Consider the following 16,903-nt stretch of genomic DNA (forward strand, 5'->3'; position numbering starts at 1 on the left):
GGAGGTTACTGTGAGCTGTGATGCCATGGCACTCTACCCAGGGTGACAGCTTGAGGCTCTTTCAAAAAAAAAAGGGAAAGCCAATTACAAGAGAGGCTGGGCTCCCAGCTGGTAGTCCAGGTCCACAGGTGGGACTTGAGGGAGGTGAAGAGCCATAGCAGCAGGACCACTGTGCATCCTCCTCTCCTGCTTTACCCTCATGTAACTGTGGCCCTGGCCTGACACCCTCCAGGGGGCTTTGCACATGGATGAGAAAGGAATGCTGATGTTAAATTTTGGAAGGTGAGGCACAGTTGGAACCACTTCCATGCTGTCTCCTGACACTTGGTCTGGGTACATTTGCTTGTGTTCCCTGGTTGCTGGGTCCATTGCTTATGGGAGTGGATGGTGAAGGAGATGTGGACACCATGGCTTGGCTGAGTTAGGTTGTGGTGAGAGGAATGCAGGATCCTTCCCCAGCACACCTCTTATTCATCCCTCAGAAGGAGCTGGGCGAGGACACAGGATTCAAGTTGCAACTATGGCCTTTAAGGCCTGAAGCAGGGACAGTGTGAAGCTGTGATGGTTCCCCATCTTCCAGAACAGGTCCTTGCTGAATGTCTCCCTCCAAACATCTTGGCATGAGGGGTGAGGGGGCCTGGGCATACAGTGCCTCCCCCAGCTCTGCCCTTTCCCCCTCCCACTCAGTGGCTCCTGTGAGGGAAAAGCGGAGCCAGAATACTTTACTTCCTCAGACTTGAGACACAATAGGAACCTGAGGGACTATGCATGGTGTTTATTGTTGATGACAGGTGAGGCAGGGTCTTGTGGAGCATGCTCTGTAGGTCACACACTAGAGCCATAAGGCAAGAGTAGCTGGGTAGACAGGGCCTCTAGGGGCTGTCCATCGTGTCCCATCTCTCCCCATCTAACCCTAACATAACAAGCAGCAGCTAGGATTCAGGGAACAAAGTCTGGAGCTCCTATCTCCCAGGAGGTATGAGGGAGAAGAACAAATGACAGGATGCAAGGGCGAAAAAATGAGAAAGGCAAGGAGGCGGCTGAAGCTGTTCCAGTTCTCTGCTACATGCTCTCCTTCCCCAAACCCCTAGTCCGGGTTGGCTCCTGTCTTCATTTGGCTTGACCATGCTCCTGGTCCCTGGTCCTATCAGATGTGAAGAAGCTTCCTGGCAGGATGAGGAGAGCCCTGTCCTCCATGAGTTTCAGCCGTGAGACTGTTCTTGGGCCCCAGCCTGACCAGCCTGCTGCTCTGGTATCGTATGTGGATGCCCAACTCAGTTAACGGACGGTGGGCTTTGATTGTCTCATTTCTAATGTGTGGCAGTGAGGTGAGTGGAGACCCTTGCACCCCAAAGCACAATCCCTGAGTCCCTAGACTTTTAGTATTTATGCCTGCTCAGGGACTGTGTTTTTAACTCATGTCATGCTGCTCACACCCCTACCCTCTTATCACTGAGGGGACATCCCTTCCCTGAGTCTGGTGGGAAGGCCCCTGCTAAGGGGATCCTGGCCTGAGGGCACTGCCCAGTGGGGCAGCTTCTTGTGCAGGAGAAGGAAGGTGCCAGGGGTGCAGAACACACAGCTAGTACCTGGAATGGGAGCCTAGTGGGGGTCACTGCCCAGGAGGGGAGGGGGCCTCCTGCTTCTCCGAGAACCTTGGGACCACAGGCAGCTCTGAAGTTGGGGCTGGGCAGGGGGTCATGGGGGCTGAGCCTAGTGCCAGCCTAATGCCAGTCTAACTCCACCCTGCCTGGAGTGGGTGCCCCGGCCAGCTTTGTCTGTGCCTGCCAGGGCAGGGCAGCAGGAGGCTATCAGTAGCTATCCTTGGGCCAAGGCCGGTTGCGTTGCCAGTTCCGGTCATTGTGGTTGTGCTCCAAGTCCTGGGCCAGGAGCCGGTCCTGGGGATCATGCCCGTTAGCACTGGGCAGCCCCGAGGTGTGTTGGCGGTGAGGCTGATAGAGATCCTGGTAGGCATCTGCATAGTCCTCCTCTAGGTGGCGAGAGCTACGCTGTGAAGATCCTGTCCAGGCTTGGCGGGAGCTCTCACTGGCCTCATCTGAGGGCATCAAGCTGTCCCGCTCGAGGGGTGAGTGCTCCTCGCCACGCTCCCCCAGCAGCTGCTGGTTCTGGGGGCCATACAACAAAGCTCAGTGAGGTAGCACAGTCTTACCTTGGCCTCTGGTTGGATGAGGGATTCCTTCCCCCTCAACTCTCAGTTCCCCAGTACAGGAAACAGTGCAAGGAGGAAACAGGCCGAAGCATTCTTCCTCTCCAGACACAGAAAACTGGAGCTGTGACTCCCACAAAATTCAAGCTGTGCCCTCAAGGGAGACAGGGAGAAGGGTTTGGAGATTTTGTTTCTCTTGAACTCTAGAAAGCTAATGTCTGACTACCCATCTCTGTCATCAGGGAGTCTCTTCACACATCTGCACTAGCTCTACAGCAGTGCTGGGTTCTATCATCCTTTGGCTTTCTGAATAGCAGGGCAAGGATGAGCATCTGGGCAGGGAAGGGCAGTGCTTTGCCTGGCTTAGCTTGAGTATCTGTGCTCACTGGCACTGGTTACCTGAAGTCCAGGGATGGCACTGGGAGGACCCAGAAGTCCAGGCCCAGGGGCTGGGTTGTGGGTGGCACGCCAGTAAACCTCTAGATACTCAGCTAGGTGCTCACAGGCATCCTCCAGCTGGTTCTCATCCAGAATCACATCAAATGACTCCTGAGGAAGAAGGTGAAGGGGAATGTTGACTTCCTCGCAGCAGAACACCCCCCCCCATCTCTATCACCTTTGGGAAAATGGGCACAAGAGTAGCTGACCCAGGCACCCACCGGTGGGCACTGAACCAGCTTATCATATGCCATCATCTGTACAGTCAGGTGCTTCATCTGTGACTTTCCCCGGGAACGGATGAGACGCTGGAGTACCTGAGGGCGAAGGGTAGTGGTAAGCCTGGAGTCTCTCAGGGCCCTGGACAGAGCCGGGCTTGGAAAGAACAGGGCATATTCCCCACTTGTGACTTGGCATCAGTTGCAGGGAAGGATGATTCACAATGGTGTTAAGAGAAGCAAAAGAGGGAACTCAGTGCCCTAGGCAGGGACCAAGCAGAGTCATGCTGCATTCTAGGGGACAGCCTTGTGGGCCTCCATAACCCCAGCTGACTTACCTTTGGTGAGGACACTTTGACAAAGACGATGATGGGAGCCAGAGAGGTCTTGGCCAGCTGTGCGGGGTGGTTGATGGTGTCAGCATCCAACACTACTAGCTGCAGGGATTTGGCCAGCTCAAATATGCGCTCAATCTCGCTCTGTACTTCAGCTATGGAGGGAGGGAGCAGTGGAGCTCACCAGGGCTCTGCCCACTGCTTACTCCAGCAAGGTTTTGAGGGATTCCACATAGTAGATGGGAAGGAATTGGAAGGAAAGGGTACTCATCAAGGCCTGGGCAATAGGGGAATGGAGAATTGAGGATAACGTAGTGGGTTCTTGCTGATCCTGGACAGGTAGAAAGTTGGGCAGAAACACAAGGAGCTGGGGAAGAGAAAAAGGGAGGAGGAAGGTTCTCACAATGCTCAAATGGGCAGAGAAGCAGGAGATGGGGACTTCTCACCAATGCTGGAGCGGGCAGAAGAACGCTCAATGATGGTCCTCTTGCCAGGATTGTTGAGCACAGATCGCTTTGCCAGTGAGAGGTCAGCTGTGACACGTGTAATGGAGATCCTGGGGTGGGAGCAGAGAATCCCAGCTTGCTTCTAGACCCTAGGCCTCTACTTCCCAGCTCCTACCAGCTTTCCTTTTAGAGAAGACTTGTCACAGGCATCTGAAGGTAAGCCATGATCTTCATTCTTAGGCCATCCCTAGCCAGGCCAGCTTACCTGCCATCAAACCTATGTTTGAGGAAGTCGAAGAGAGCCTTCTGCATCATGTCTGTGACCTGGGAGGGAGGGCATGGAACTGATGGAGAGCCCTTTTGGAGAGGGACAGCACCCCCATGCATGACTCCAAAGTCCACCCCTTCTACACACAGACCCTAGAGAGACAACACTCCTTTACACTGTCCCTGGGGCCTTCCTGTGGCAGGCTTGATAGAGGTGACTCTTTGGGGTCAGGGATCTCTCACCTCATACCCTTTCAGAGAGGGTCCCACCAGCACCACAGGTCGCATGGAGGGCACCACATCATATGGGGGAACATGTTCCGCCTGCAGAGTGGACATAAGGTCAGGCAAAACCATGGCCCTGGTGGCTGCCTTATGCCCGGTGGGTGGTGTGGGGGCAGATTCAGAGATTCTAAGCTCCCTCCCCTCTCTCATCTGTACCTCCAACAATGACTGCCCAGAAAACTTTTCCCAGAACCATAGCCATGAGCCCCCCACTCCAGGTTTCTTCCTTGACTCACCTGCTTTTGCTTCTGCTTGGCTTTTTGGAAAAGGAAATAAAAGATTAACATTGGTGAAGGGGGAAAAGTCCCTGGGGGTGTTGGATCCCCTTCCCCAGGGCAGATACTGGGCTTCTCCCACTGCTTTTGGACCCTAAACAGCCCCTTCCCACACAGTTCACTAGGGCAGAGTCCCCCCTTTTCCTAGTTACCCACCTACCCAAGAAGGGTGGAGCTGGGGGGAGGCTACCTAGAGACGGAGGAGGGGAGCGTCGGTTGCCAATGTCACTCAGGCTGGAAGGGTTCCCAGATCTCCTGAGAGAAGAAAGGGAGGTTAGAGAAAAAGATGATGTCTCTGTATGTGCATGCTCTATGCATGATTTCTTTTTTTGAGACAGAGACTCATTATATTGCCCTTGGTAGAGTGGCATCACAGCTCACAGCAACCTCAAAGTCTTAGGCTTAAGCGATTCTCTTCCTCAGCCTCCTAAGTAGCTGCGACTACAGGTGCCCACCTCAAGGCCCAGCTATCTTTAGAGATGGGGTCTCACTCTGGCTCAGGTTGGTCTGGAACCTGTGAGCTCAGGCAATCCACCTGCCTTGGCCTCCCAAGTGCTGGGATTACAGGCGTGAGCCACCGAGCTTGGCCCTATGCATTATTTAATAGCTGTACACATTTCCATATATTTCACCTAGTGAGACAAGTGTACTGTGACGTTTGCATTTGTGTATGTATGCTTGTTTGGTTTTGGTTTGTTTTTTTGTGAGACAGAGCCTCACTCTGTCACCCTGGGTAGAGTACCGTGGTGTACTGACAGCAACCTCAAACTCGTAGGCTCTAGTGATCCCCTTGCCTTAGCCTCCCAAGTAGCTGGGACTGTAAGTACCTGCCACAATACCTGACTAGTTTTTCTATTTTTAGTAGAGATGGGGTCATGCTTTTGCTCAGACTGGTCTCGAACTCATTTGCTCACACAATTCACCTGCCTCAGCCTCCCAGAGTGCTGTGTGCTTGTATATTTGTGTGGTATAGATGTGCAGAACTGAGCATGTAAGTGTAACAAGGGGGGTGGGATATGTGCACATGCACGCATGTGGTGTGTGCTGATGTGTACTGTGGATAAAGTACACATGTTTGGGGGGCTATTTACTGAGTCAGAGCCCTGGTCTCACCTGGCCTTCTGCTCCTGTTTCAGCCTGATGCTCTCTAGGCGCTGGGGGCTGGGGATGAAGGCGATGTCCCCACCCTCTTTCACTAGCCGCCCGATCCACCAGTCATTGCTGTATTTCTGGGGGTGGGTGGAACAGGGACAGGTGGTGAGAGCAGCAGCTGGTGCCCCATCCTGGCTCTTCAAGGTGAAGGAGCAGGGAAGCGTTCAGTGAGCTGGTCTGAGGCAGAAGAGGGCAATGCAAGGGGCAGTGGGCAGGAGAAGGTACCAGAGGGCAGAGTGGCCAGGTCTCATCCACCCAGGATCTCAGAGTAAGGCAAAGGATACTTCACAGGCAGCTAATCTAACTGCTCACTCTACAGATAAGGAGACTAAGGCCCAAGCCAGGTCTCACAGGGATGGAGACCCTGGGGATCAGGTCTTAGATCAGAAGTACAGGGGTGTGTTAAGGATAAGATATGAGGAATTTGGGGATTTGTTTTTATAGACTGAGGACTGAAATAAGAAGCATTGGGATCTGGGGCAGAAGCAAGAATTAGGAGGCAGAGGCTTCTGGAAGGAGGGGGTCAGTCACCTCTTTAATGTGCAGAAAATCTTTGGCCTCAAAGTTGACTCCAGAGCCCTGGACTGGGCACTCCTCGTCCAGTACGCCACAGTAGCTGACATTGGTCCTCACCGCAAATGCTACAGGTTTGTGCTGGAGAATTTGGCCATCAGTGCAAGTGGGAGGAGCCTCAGAACACCCCTTCCAGCTTCAGTACCCTATCAGCCTCTGCCCCCAGTAGAGGAGCTTGGGGTCACCCACTGCTTCTGCCTGTCACACGGATGTTCTTTCACACTCAAGAACATCTTGCCCAATGGCCCCTTGTGACTTAGGACAGAGTGCAGGTTTCCACCCAGTCTTGCCCCATTTCCAAAAGCTATACCTTGGCCCTTTCAAGCTGCTGCTGAGCCTGGCTCTCCACTTCACGCCGGGCACTCTCCCGGTCCTCCTCCAGGGAGACGTCAGAGTCCAGAGATGGGCGGCTGGTATAGGAGTCGGCTGAACCCTGAGATGAGAGAGAGGCTGTGACCTCTGGGCTCAGGCATGAAGGATACCATAGAGACAACCTCCTAACCTCAGAGTGGTGCCTCTACTACCCCTTGCCTCTCCATCTCCTAGAGGGTGGCTGGTTGGAACTCTATATTCCTTGCTATCCCCTGAGAAGGCCCCAGTGCCTCCTAGGCTGCAGGAAAGCTGGCCCAATCTATATGTGCAAAGATCTGGGCCCCTCCTCCCCCAAGCCTATTAATACTCCAGCTTTGAATGGAGATTTTAATTCTCTTTCCTCCCTTTTCTCCCCTCTACCATGTCTTCTGAGGCAGAGAGAAGGGAAGTGTACTGAAGATGATATATTAGAGATGACTGTGAACAGGAGCCCCAGCCCTGTTGCTCACACCAGTCAGCCTGGACATTATCTCTTTAAGATGCCTGGCAGGAGCACAGCCAACCAGCAACAGTCAAGAGATGCTGGTTGGCACAGCACTAGTCCAGAGTGTCAGGACCTAGCCATCTGCCCCCTTGGATCCCACCTTCCCTACTCCAACAGGCTTGGAAGGCTCCCAAATGGTGAGTCCCAACCCGTCTCAGGTGAAGAGGACCGTGCAGAGCTGCCAAGTCCTGGAAGTTACCTCCCCTGTATTCTCCCCACCCCCACCTTTCTTTCCTTCCACACCTGCTGGGGCTAACTGCCAGGTGTGGGCAGCAAACAAGACAGACCTCTAGGGCAACACAAAGCTATCTCCCTGGGCACTGGTGACGCTGGGCCATGCCTACCACTTGACCTACATCTCCCCACCCCTTTCCCAGGCCCAGAGGATATCAAGCCCTGGAGGAAGGCCATGATGGTGCCAGGCAACCCAGCCGGGGAGCAGACCCTGGGGATGTGGGGAAGGGGTTTTTGGTAATGTGAGCAAAGATTCTCTGAGTCCTGCCCCCAGAAAGGTTCTTTGGGTAACTGGGTACATTTGTTTGTTGTTGATTTTTTGTTTTTTAATCCCCCCACCCCCCGAGAAAGGCCCCAGTGCCTCCCAGGCTGCAGGAAAGCTGGCCCAATCCACCACTCTGTCCCACTTTGTTACCCTCGGTAAAGTGCCCTAGCATCACAGCTCACAGCCACCTCAAACTCTTGGACTTAAGCGATTCTCTTGCCTCAGCTCCCCGAATAGCTGTGACTATAGATTCCCACCACAATGCCTGGCTAGTTTTAGAAATGGGGTCTTGCTCTTACTCAGGGTGGTCTTGAACCTGTGAGCTCAGGCAATCCATCCACCTTGGCCTCTCAGAGCGCTTTACCGATGTGAGCCACTGTGGCCTGGCCCAACCAATCAGGGTACATTGGAGGGTCACAGAGCTCATGGTCAAGGCCATGAGGGAGATACACAAATGAGTGAGAGAAGCTGGACTTTGAAATAAGAGGCTGGAAGTCTGGGTGTTTGGGTTTTCCCTTCAGTCTAGGGGAAAGGAAATTGTTTGCTTTCTGCCTCAGTTTCTCCTCTTTGTGAGCAAGAACCTGAAGTGATACTTCCCTCAATTCTGAGGTGCCAGTGACAAAGAGAAGGTACAGGCCTAGCTAAGGAGTTCATGCAGCCTGAGGAGCAGTCAGTCCCTCAAACGCACTGTGCACGAGCACTTACAGAAGGCAGCAAGGCCAGATTCTCGGAGAGAAGTTTGAGTCACATATTTGCTGTCCACTGTGCCCTCTGCCCCACCCCTGCCCTGGGCAAGAGAGCTGGTCAGCTCGTTGTCAGCCCAGATCCTTAGAGCCTAAGCTAGAGATAGTGTCCATAGTAGACCAAAGGCATGGAGACAGAACGAGGGGGTAAGGTCTTTTATTTTACAGAAGAGCAGAATCTGCCTGCTGTTCCCCATTGCTCCAGTGAACAAAATAAGGTTGTTTTGGCAGTGGGATAAAGAAAGGCTGAGACCCACCAAAAACTTTGCATGGGGATCTTAGGTTCCCAAGGGTCTTAGGGCATAAGAGATACCTCTGTGGGATATCACTGTCTAAGTACATAGGGGCCAATAGGCCAGGAGGCAGGAGGTAAGGCAGGATGGCCACTCACTTTGGTACAGATACATCAGATACCTCCTAGATGCCCTGCACTGGGTTCGGGGGTGAGTCTGATCTTTACTCCCTGCTCTTCAGGTGCTGAGTCTAATTTAGTAATCTTAATACCCATTCCTAGGGCATCTGGGCTACCTGGCCTCCCACCCTAGGAGAATGAAAGATCTTTCCCTAAATATTTAATGAATTGTGCTCTGAATGAAACCCTCTCTCCATTACCTCCAAGTCCACAGAGCTCACCTGTCTCTCATGCTCTGGTATTACTTGGGGAGGCCAGGGTTGCCCTGCTAAGCACATTCCTGGGTCTTACCTTTCCCACCCCATGCTCTGCTAAAATAGCCATAATCTCAGTACTTTGGAGCTGCCAGAAGTTGGCACAGTGCCCTGGTGGTGCCCCTCTTGCCTAGTGAATGTGTGGGCAGGCTGCAGCTCCTCTCTTGCCTGGCACAGGGGAAGGAGAGGAGGGAGATGAGCCCGTGGATTTATTTAGAGCCTGATCTCCCTCCTACTGCTTCAGAGGGGGCCTCAGGGAGAGCAAGGAGCCAGGCAAGAGAAAGGGAAGTGGGGGAAGGTAATCCAGGAGCCAGAGAGGGATGGAGAGAGAGCAATGGGTCAGAAGGCTGCCCTCCAGCACCATCCACATGTCAGTCTTTTCCATGCCTTCTCCCCATGGTTGGGAAGAACCTCCTAGGGCCCTCCAGCCCCACAGAGACATTTGTTCTCAAGCTCACCTTGGCACCCTGGGCTATGCCAGCTGTCCCTATAACTGTCAGAAAGAGATGTCCACCAGAGCCTTGAAAATCATCTGCTCTAGCTGCAAAGTAATTGTCCCCCAAGGCCCCATGGAGAATTGGGCCCAGAAGGAGCCCAGTCTCAGAGAAAGACTGACGGCTGCCTACCCTGAGTGCTAGCACTCAATCTAGCTTGGGCCTGGCAACAAGAGCTGGGAGAAGAAGACATATTCCCCTTTCAGACCCAGGGGTAGTCTACCCTCCCACCAATCAGGGGACCTTTCCAGCCCATCTAGTAGTCCTCTTCGAAGATCTTGTAGTACTTTTGCAAGAAGGTTGTCAGCTCAAGGGGCTGAGAAGCTGCTCCCGATTCTTGCCCATCTTTCCAGGCACTCTCCCTGCTCTCTGAGCTCCGGGAATCAATGCCTAATGAGCTGATTTGTCTCAGTGGGTCAGGAGATAAAAGCAAAGAGGAGAATTAAATATTTATTGGTTGCCTGGTTCTCTGAGCAAAGAGCTTCCTCTCCATCTGCAGGCCCTCAGCTCCTCTGGCTTCATCTCCAGGCAGGGGACAGGATGCTGCTCAGAGGAAGCCTCAGCAGGGACTCAGCTGCCCTCCTGCCCCTACTGGGTGCCCAAATCTCAGTCTGGGAGAGAGACTCACCTAGAGGAAGGTTGAGGAGATAAGGCAACACTGGACAGAGATGGAGGGGAAGGGAATAATGGAGCTCCTCAAGTTTTATGATCCCTCCATCTGAAGAGGCGGATACCCAGCTTGACTCTCTGATGTTCTCCCAGCTCCTCTTTGTCATTTACTTGAGGCACAGGAGGTCTGGAATGTCCTCCTCCCCAGGAGCCCAAGCTTCCCTCTCAGTTGTTGTGTTCAGACCCCATAAATCCAGAACCTAGAACTCCAGGCATTGCATGTTCCCTCTCTAAAGCTCTGTGCCCTTAGCCTCAGGGCCTTTCTCCCCCTATCCCTTCTGTCCTGGGCTTTGGAGCCACCTGCTCCAGCCCTTCCCCTACGCTGCCCCCTCTGTGCACACACCCAATGCCCCTGGGTCTAGGTCTGGGGCACTGATGAACCCTTGACATGAAAACCCATCTCCCCAGTTTCCTAGAGCGCCCCCCACACGCCCTGCCCCGCCACTGAAGCGTTTTGTCGAAGTCCTGAACTGGGGGAAGGGTTGAAGGGAGAGGAGGTGTCACCCCAACTTCCCCGCCCCCACCCTCACTGTGAACACTCACCGCCTCCGAGTCCTCAAACCCGGGCACGTAGGAGTCGTCATACATGGGGGAGTCCGGGTGCGGGGAAGCGACCGGCGCCGGGGGCGGGAGAGGCCCGGAGGCAGGGGCGAGGATGGCGGGCCGCGCCCGGGAGATGCCACCGAGCCCCGCAGCCCTGCGGGCGGCGGCGGAGAGCGAGGGAGCGCGAAGGAGGGAGCGAGCCGCGAAGACCAGCTGCTCCGAGCTCAAATCACCGCTCCCCCCACCCCACCCCCCCAAACCCAGCCAGTCCCACCCCGAGCCCGGCTGAGGAATCTGGCGCCGGCTCCAACAACAATAGTGCCCGCCCACCTGACCCCCTCCCCGGGAGAAGGCGGGGGCGGCGGCGGGGGCGCGGGTCACCGGGGAGCCCGGGACTCGGCCGGGAGCGGGTAGCAGCCGGGAGCTGGGCAGACGGTGGGTCCCCAGGCACCTAGGGGGCAGGGGCGGCGGGGAGGAAGGGGAGGAGAGGCTGCGGGCGGGGCGAATCCAGGCAGGGAGGAGGCGGAGCGAGGAGAGATGCGGAGACAGAGACGCTCCGCAACCCAGGAACTACTCCGCCGGGAAACAAAGGGCTGGCGCGGAGGAGGGAGCAGAGGGGGTGCCGGGACTCGGAGATAGCGCAACCCGAGCGGAGGAGGGGGAGGGCGCAGGTGACCTGGAGGCAAGAGAGAGATGAAGGAGAGAGGGAGGCAGAGGGAGGAATGGGGTAGACAGGAAAATGGGGAGACAGGGGGAGACTGAAGAGGCCGGGGCGGGGGACGGGCGGCCGACTCAGGAGGGGGTCCCAGGTGAGAGCGTGGCGTGTCTGGGCCCTTGTGTCCAGGAGACCGCGAAAGCAACCCCCATCATGGTACTGGGGAGGAATGGACACCCCAGACTGATACCAGGAAGGCAGTTTCTGCCCCAACAGGTGCCCACCCGATACAGTACTGGACGTTGCAGCAAAGGACGATGTTGCCTAAACCTTGAGAAAGGGGGAAGTTTCGGTGAGCTGGGTAGGCCTCTTCACCTCAACACCTGTTGCATGGGTAGCTTTCTGCCTAGTCCTGCCTGGTTGGGGGTTCCCTTTCTCACTTCCCTGCCAAGGATTGTGCCAGACATTGCCAAGGCATCCATGGGAACTGGGGCAGAAAAGGGCTGTTTTCCGTGAGCTTAAAGGGAGAGAGAAAGAAATCATAGGGTGGAGACAAGGGGATAGTCCTGGTGGGACAAAAGGTGGGATCCTGGTTATACTGGGGTTGGGAAGGGGCAAGGGCGACTCTCCCCAGAATCACTAGTGTAAGGCCAGATACCACCCAGGACAAGGGCAGGGTAGTAGTATGCTAGTTTTAGCCTTCCTTCGCTCAGCTCTGCATCACTCAAGTCTCCTTCAAAGGCAAACTGAGATTTGAGATAAGAGACAGAGCAGAAGCTCTCATCTTGAGGAAACTTCTCCAAAGATCCACCCAGCTGAGCGTCTTCCTTTTTCCCTCTCTTGAGCAAAATTATTCCTTTGAATTTTCACTGCCTATCTGGGGCCCTAAGAGGTATGAGATAAATGAGTTATACTTGGAAGCCTCCTAGTCTCCATGCTCTTGTCCCTGAGCTCAGTCCTTTTCCATTCCCAGTTTCTTACACGAGGAAGGTGAGAAACTTGTTCATCTTTTTGCCTTTCTAGGATAGAGGAGAATCAGAGAACCAAAACTGACCTGGTTTAATGAGGTCTATAGTAGAAGGCATAGGAGAGAGAGGAAGACTACCCAAACTAACTAGGTTCCCACCTGTGTCACTTGTTTCTGTTCCCTTGGCAAGAAAGAGAGAAGGGGCCTCATCTTAAGACTCTTTCCTCTAAGTGCACCAGGAAGCTGGGAAAACGGCTCAGTGTAGCCCTGCTCCACATCTTCCTAGTGTTAGATCTGGCAAACAAGTTTGTTGGCGCCCCAGGGGCCCAGTCACTACTGGGGGAGAAAGACAACTTTCATGGTTCCCTCTCCTGAGTCCAGCACCATTTAGGGATTGATATATTGGATTCTTCTGTATTGGAGGCTACTGGACACTGTCTTCTCACTTTGTAACCTCTCCCAGTTCCTCAGTATTCCTCATCCCTTCCTTTTTCCATCTGTCTCTTCAATTCCTTCTCTCCTCCAGAAGGCCAGAGAGATGTGAAAGAATAAGACCCAAAAGGTGCTCTTTTGAGAGATAGCTCTAATGAAGAAAGCAGCAGCTGAGGAAGTTGCTTCTTTCCCCATCCCTGAATCTACTCTCCTGGCCTCTCCTTTCCTGGGGATTGTAGGTAATATTAGTGGATAATAATGGTGGTAATAATAATAATTGTGGATTTGTCAGCAGCAGCACTCTTTCCTCACACACCTTGTTCTATTCTCCCCATCTGGGACAGTGGTATACAAATCTGCTCCTGAGGCTTGAGTTGCCATGCCAACCACCCCCAGGAGATGGGTTCAAGTTCCTCATACCTGCACTTATCCCCAGGCTCTTGCTGAAGTTTCAGAGCTTCCCTTGCTTTCCCCATATTTCTGGATTAGTACCCAGTGACTCTTCCCATTCTCATCTCACCCACACCCATCTACTCCAGTTCTCAACCTAGTGACTTCCTGTCCTGTAACAGACATGTGCCTGTCAGTATCCATGTGGTTCCATCCTCTTCTCTTTTACATCGTTTAGGATAAAAGGAGAGAGCTGAGGGTGAGAAAGAATTAGGGGAGAAGACTCCTCCTGCTGATTCTTTCTAGGAGAGAGTTGTTAGGCAGCTGGCAGGTACCCAAGTTATGGAAGCAGGACGTATAAGAGAAGCCTGAATAATCAGGTTTGGGAGTTGGGAGTTTGTAGGAACCTTATGAACACATTCTAGCCTTTCCTCTAAGAGCACCAGGAAGCTGGGAAAACCGCAGTCCCTAGGCATTGAGTGGGGAAACTAAGGCAGGAGCTAGGACTGCTGGGAAGACTTAAAGACTCCTCAGCTTTCTCCACCAGTCTTTAAGATCTAGCATTCTACCTAGTAGGCTATCCCTGGGGAATTCAGGGAGAGGCACCAGGGAAGCTTGGCAGAGTCCTCCTCATCTAGCCCCTTTCCTGGCTCCCCAGCCAGTCCTCTCCTCCCTCCCAGTTTCAATACTTGGAAGCTGCCAGCTCTGCCTGCTCCTTTTCTTTTACCCGGTGCCTCTTCCACCCCTGGCTTCGTTCCTTTGTTTTCCCTCCCTCCCCAGCGCTGCAGACTCCCCTAAATGCGGGCCTTATTCCTGGGTTGGAACGGGCTCTCCTCCCACTCACTGGGGACCCCACCCCCACCACCTCCCTGTTCCCGCGGTTACCTCGTTTAGCAGGAAGGTTGCACTGGAGTCAGAAAAAGACATAGACCGAGCCAGCAGCCTCTCCCCCTCCCCCGGGCCGGGGGCTCCGAGGCGGGAGCAGGACCCGGCTGCGGCTCTGCACACTCGCTCCCGCCTGCTCGCCTGGCCTCTCCCCACGCCCGCCCGGCACCGCCGCCCGCTCCCTTCCCTCTCCCCTGGTTCCTTCCCCTTTCCTCCTCCCTCCCTCCCTCCCTTGCCCTCCCTTCCTCGCCGCCTCTGTCAGTCTCTCTCACTCTTCTTCGCCTTTCAGTCCAGCATTTCACTACTTCGTCTCTCCTCTCTGCGATCCCTATTCTGTTTATCTCTGTGCCTCCCACTGTCCTTCCAGTCTCCAGCTCTCACCCTCCCTCCCCCGTATTCCCCTGCCCCTCCACTGCTGCTTCAACTCTTCCCCAGAAAAGGTAGGGACTCGGGAGCTCCCTCCGCGGCAAGCAGAAGGGCGGGAACAGCTCAAATCCTGGCCGAACACCTGATCTCCGTCAGGGTGGACGATTCTGTTCCCTCCCGGCCCTGCGCCCATCCTCCCCCAAGGAAGAAAGGCGCCGCGATCCGGGCAGCTGCTCTGACCCGGACCTCAGCAGAGGAAGGGACAGAAAAGGAAGAATGCTTGTTTTCTGACTTGCACAAGCGTCAAGGCGCCCCCTCTGGGTTCTGAGAAAGCCAGGTCCATCTACCCCTCCACAGCCCAGACCCTGGACTCAAGCAATGTCCTTTTGGAGAGAGCCCTGCCGGGATCCGCCCCGTGCCTCCGGAGTCTTTTCTGTCACTCTTTTTTCCCACGTTCTGGGGTCTCTGGTTTCAGCCTCGCGAAGGGGAAGGGCGAGGCGAAGCCAGGCGGCTCCTTCTCGACCTGCTGCAGCGCTCCCTGGGCTCTCTGGCCTGGTGGCCTCACACGCCCTCCAGGTGTCTGCACCCCCGCCTGTCAGGCCCTGCCAGCAGGAGGCGCTGCCCTGGCCGGAACAGGGAGGGCGCAGCAGGGATCCAGACCCCGCCCAAATCTCGGACGAACCCCTCTCCCTCCTCTTTTCCTCAGAAACTGCTGGTTCCATCACCAGATCCTCAGAAGGGGACCCCAGGCTGTACTATCCCCACGAGGCACCTGCGCCCTCTTGAACCCTAGACCGTTCCTACCTCCATTCTGGTCTCCAGGGGCGACCCCGCTAAGCCCAGTAGCGTCCGGGCTGGGACTGGACAGCAGGGAGTACCGAGTCGCCGGACGGCTTCTCGGGTCAGTACCCCCTCCCGCCCCCTTCTGCGGGTACGTCAAACAGGACAAGCCCAAGTTCTGGCGGGGGAAGGGGGGAGAGGGGGGGTAGTCCTAGTTGGCTCTCTTCCTGTACCCTTCTGAGCGGACCACCCTCTCATTGGTTCCTCCACATCCCCCTATAAACCCAGGCTAGAATCTTCTCCATATCAAAGACGGCCCCTGGGGGTGGGGAGCAATGGACCCCCTTGTGGAAACAGACACCCAGAGACTGAATGACCCGGGTCCCCAACTTCTTCCCCTCAGCATCATTTAGAAACTCTTCCTTTTCAGATGGAGGGCGGTCCACCCTCATGCGTGGCCCCTCTTTTAACCCACTTCTCCTGGATGTTCCTTGGAGCCTTCCCCTCAATCCTTACATCCCCTGGGGACTTCAGGAGACTGTCCTTCCTCTCTGCTCAGCTGACACTCCACTTGCCCCCGTTTTAAAGGGAGCTAGGCTTCAGGAGAGTGAATTCTCTCTTCACCCCCAAATCCTCCTCAGACTGATGTCACCCGGAAAATATTTTGGGATGGCACCTCCTTTACTGCCTCTGTGGTCTAGCCCAGTGGCTCCATGGGTCCCTACCACCGTCCCATCCCCAGGTTACTCAGCTTCAAACATTCAGAAGAAAGAAAAGAGGGTGTGTGTGTTAAAAATATGTGTGGAGTTTTTTTTGTTTTGTTTTTATTTTTTGTCTCTAATGGAGCAAAAGCTTTGTTATTCATCTGCCAAAAAGACCTGGAGGGAAAGGGGGGTCCCCCACTTCCTTCCTACCCCCTGCCCCCCCCCCCACAGCTAATGGACTAGCTCCTCTGGGCAGCTTAAGTTTCCATAGGAGAAAGGCGATGGGGGAGGGGGTGCCAGCTCAGGCAAGCAATTGTCTCTGGCTTCCCCCTCCTTGTCTCCTTCCCTCCTTCCATTCTCTCTGCCTGAGCCTGTAGCGTAGAAACCATCTCTTCACCTCCTACTTTTAAATAGAAATATCAATTACTTTCCCGCGAGCCTATCAGAGAGAATCTGAAGTGCATAGGGGCAGTTCCACACCCTTCCCTCTTCCTCACTTCCACCTCAGCTGCTGGACCACATACCCCTTTTCAGTCTGCTTAGCACAGAAGGTAGGAATCTCAGAACTGGGCCTCTACTGCCTTCTCCCAGGCCCCTCCTCGTGGGGTGGGTGACTGACAGGAGTTTCCATCTCCTGGACCTTCCCAGGAAACACACTCTCTTCCTCCCTCATTGAGTTCCCTGAGGTCCCCCATCTCTAGCTCTAAGCAGGGCACCTTGCTAAGAGGGGCCTCTCTACTGGGGATACATCCCTGGAAGCCATGTCTTAACTTGACCCACTCAGGTCCTTGGCTCTAGCATATGGGCTCCCAGTGAGTCCCCAGCAGGCTTTAACCCTTTTCCCTGCTCACCTTGTCCTCTGACCTCCTAGACCCACAGGTTGTCAGGACTCAGAATATTTGGCAGGGCCCCTGCTAGCCCTTTTGGCTAGTCTTTGTGCAGATGCAGGTCTGCATCCGGAGGTCATCAACCTAGGGCTGGATTTCAATCTCCATTTGCCTCTGCAGCAAGCCATAGCATTTGAAAATCTGTCTACTAGCCAGGCATTGTGGCAAGTGCCTGTAGTCCCAGCTACTCAGGAGGGTGAGGCAGGAGGAT

The 16,903-nt window shown here is 54.7% G+C and overlaps 1 protein-coding gene across 5 annotated transcripts; it reads right to left on the minus strand.

Annotated features, from left to right (window-relative positions):
- Positions 1–760: 760 nt before the first annotated feature.
- CACNB3 (calcium voltage-gated channel auxiliary subunit beta 3) lies at positions 761–14,111 on the minus strand. Of its 5 annotated transcripts, none has more exons than XM_053554462.1 (13): positions 13,956–14,111; positions 6,467–6,589; positions 6,115–6,237; positions 5,545–5,660; positions 4,622–4,686; positions 4,393–4,412; positions 4,115–4,195; positions 3,870–3,928; positions 3,605–3,714; positions 3,162–3,313; positions 2,827–2,922; positions 2,567–2,716; positions 761–2,126 (listed from the first exon to the last, which is right to left on the minus strand). In XM_053554462.1, exons 1-13 carry the CDS (start codon positions 13,995–13,997, stop codon positions 1,812–1,814), a joined length of 1,452 nt encoding a protein of 483 aa, XP_053410437.1. In that variant the 5' UTR covers positions 13,998–14,111; the 3' UTR covers positions 761–1,811. The 5 variants fall into 5 exon arrangements, with proteins under 5 accessions (XP_053410437.1, XP_053410435.1, XP_053410433.1 ...); XM_053554460.1 differs by having other exon boundaries at positions 3,870–4,024; positions 13,956–14,105; XM_053554458.1 differs by lacking the exon at positions 13,956–14,111 and adding an exon at positions 10,627–12,770 and having other exon boundaries at positions 3,870–4,024.
- Positions 14,112–16,903: the final 2,792 nt, after the last annotated feature.

This window comes from Nycticebus coucang, chromosome 12 (assembly GCF_027406575.1).
Source record: "Nycticebus coucang isolate mNycCou1 chromosome 12, mNycCou1.pri, whole genome shotgun sequence".
Taxonomy (NCBI): Eukaryota; Metazoa; Chordata; class Mammalia; order Primates; family Lorisidae; genus Nycticebus; species Nycticebus coucang.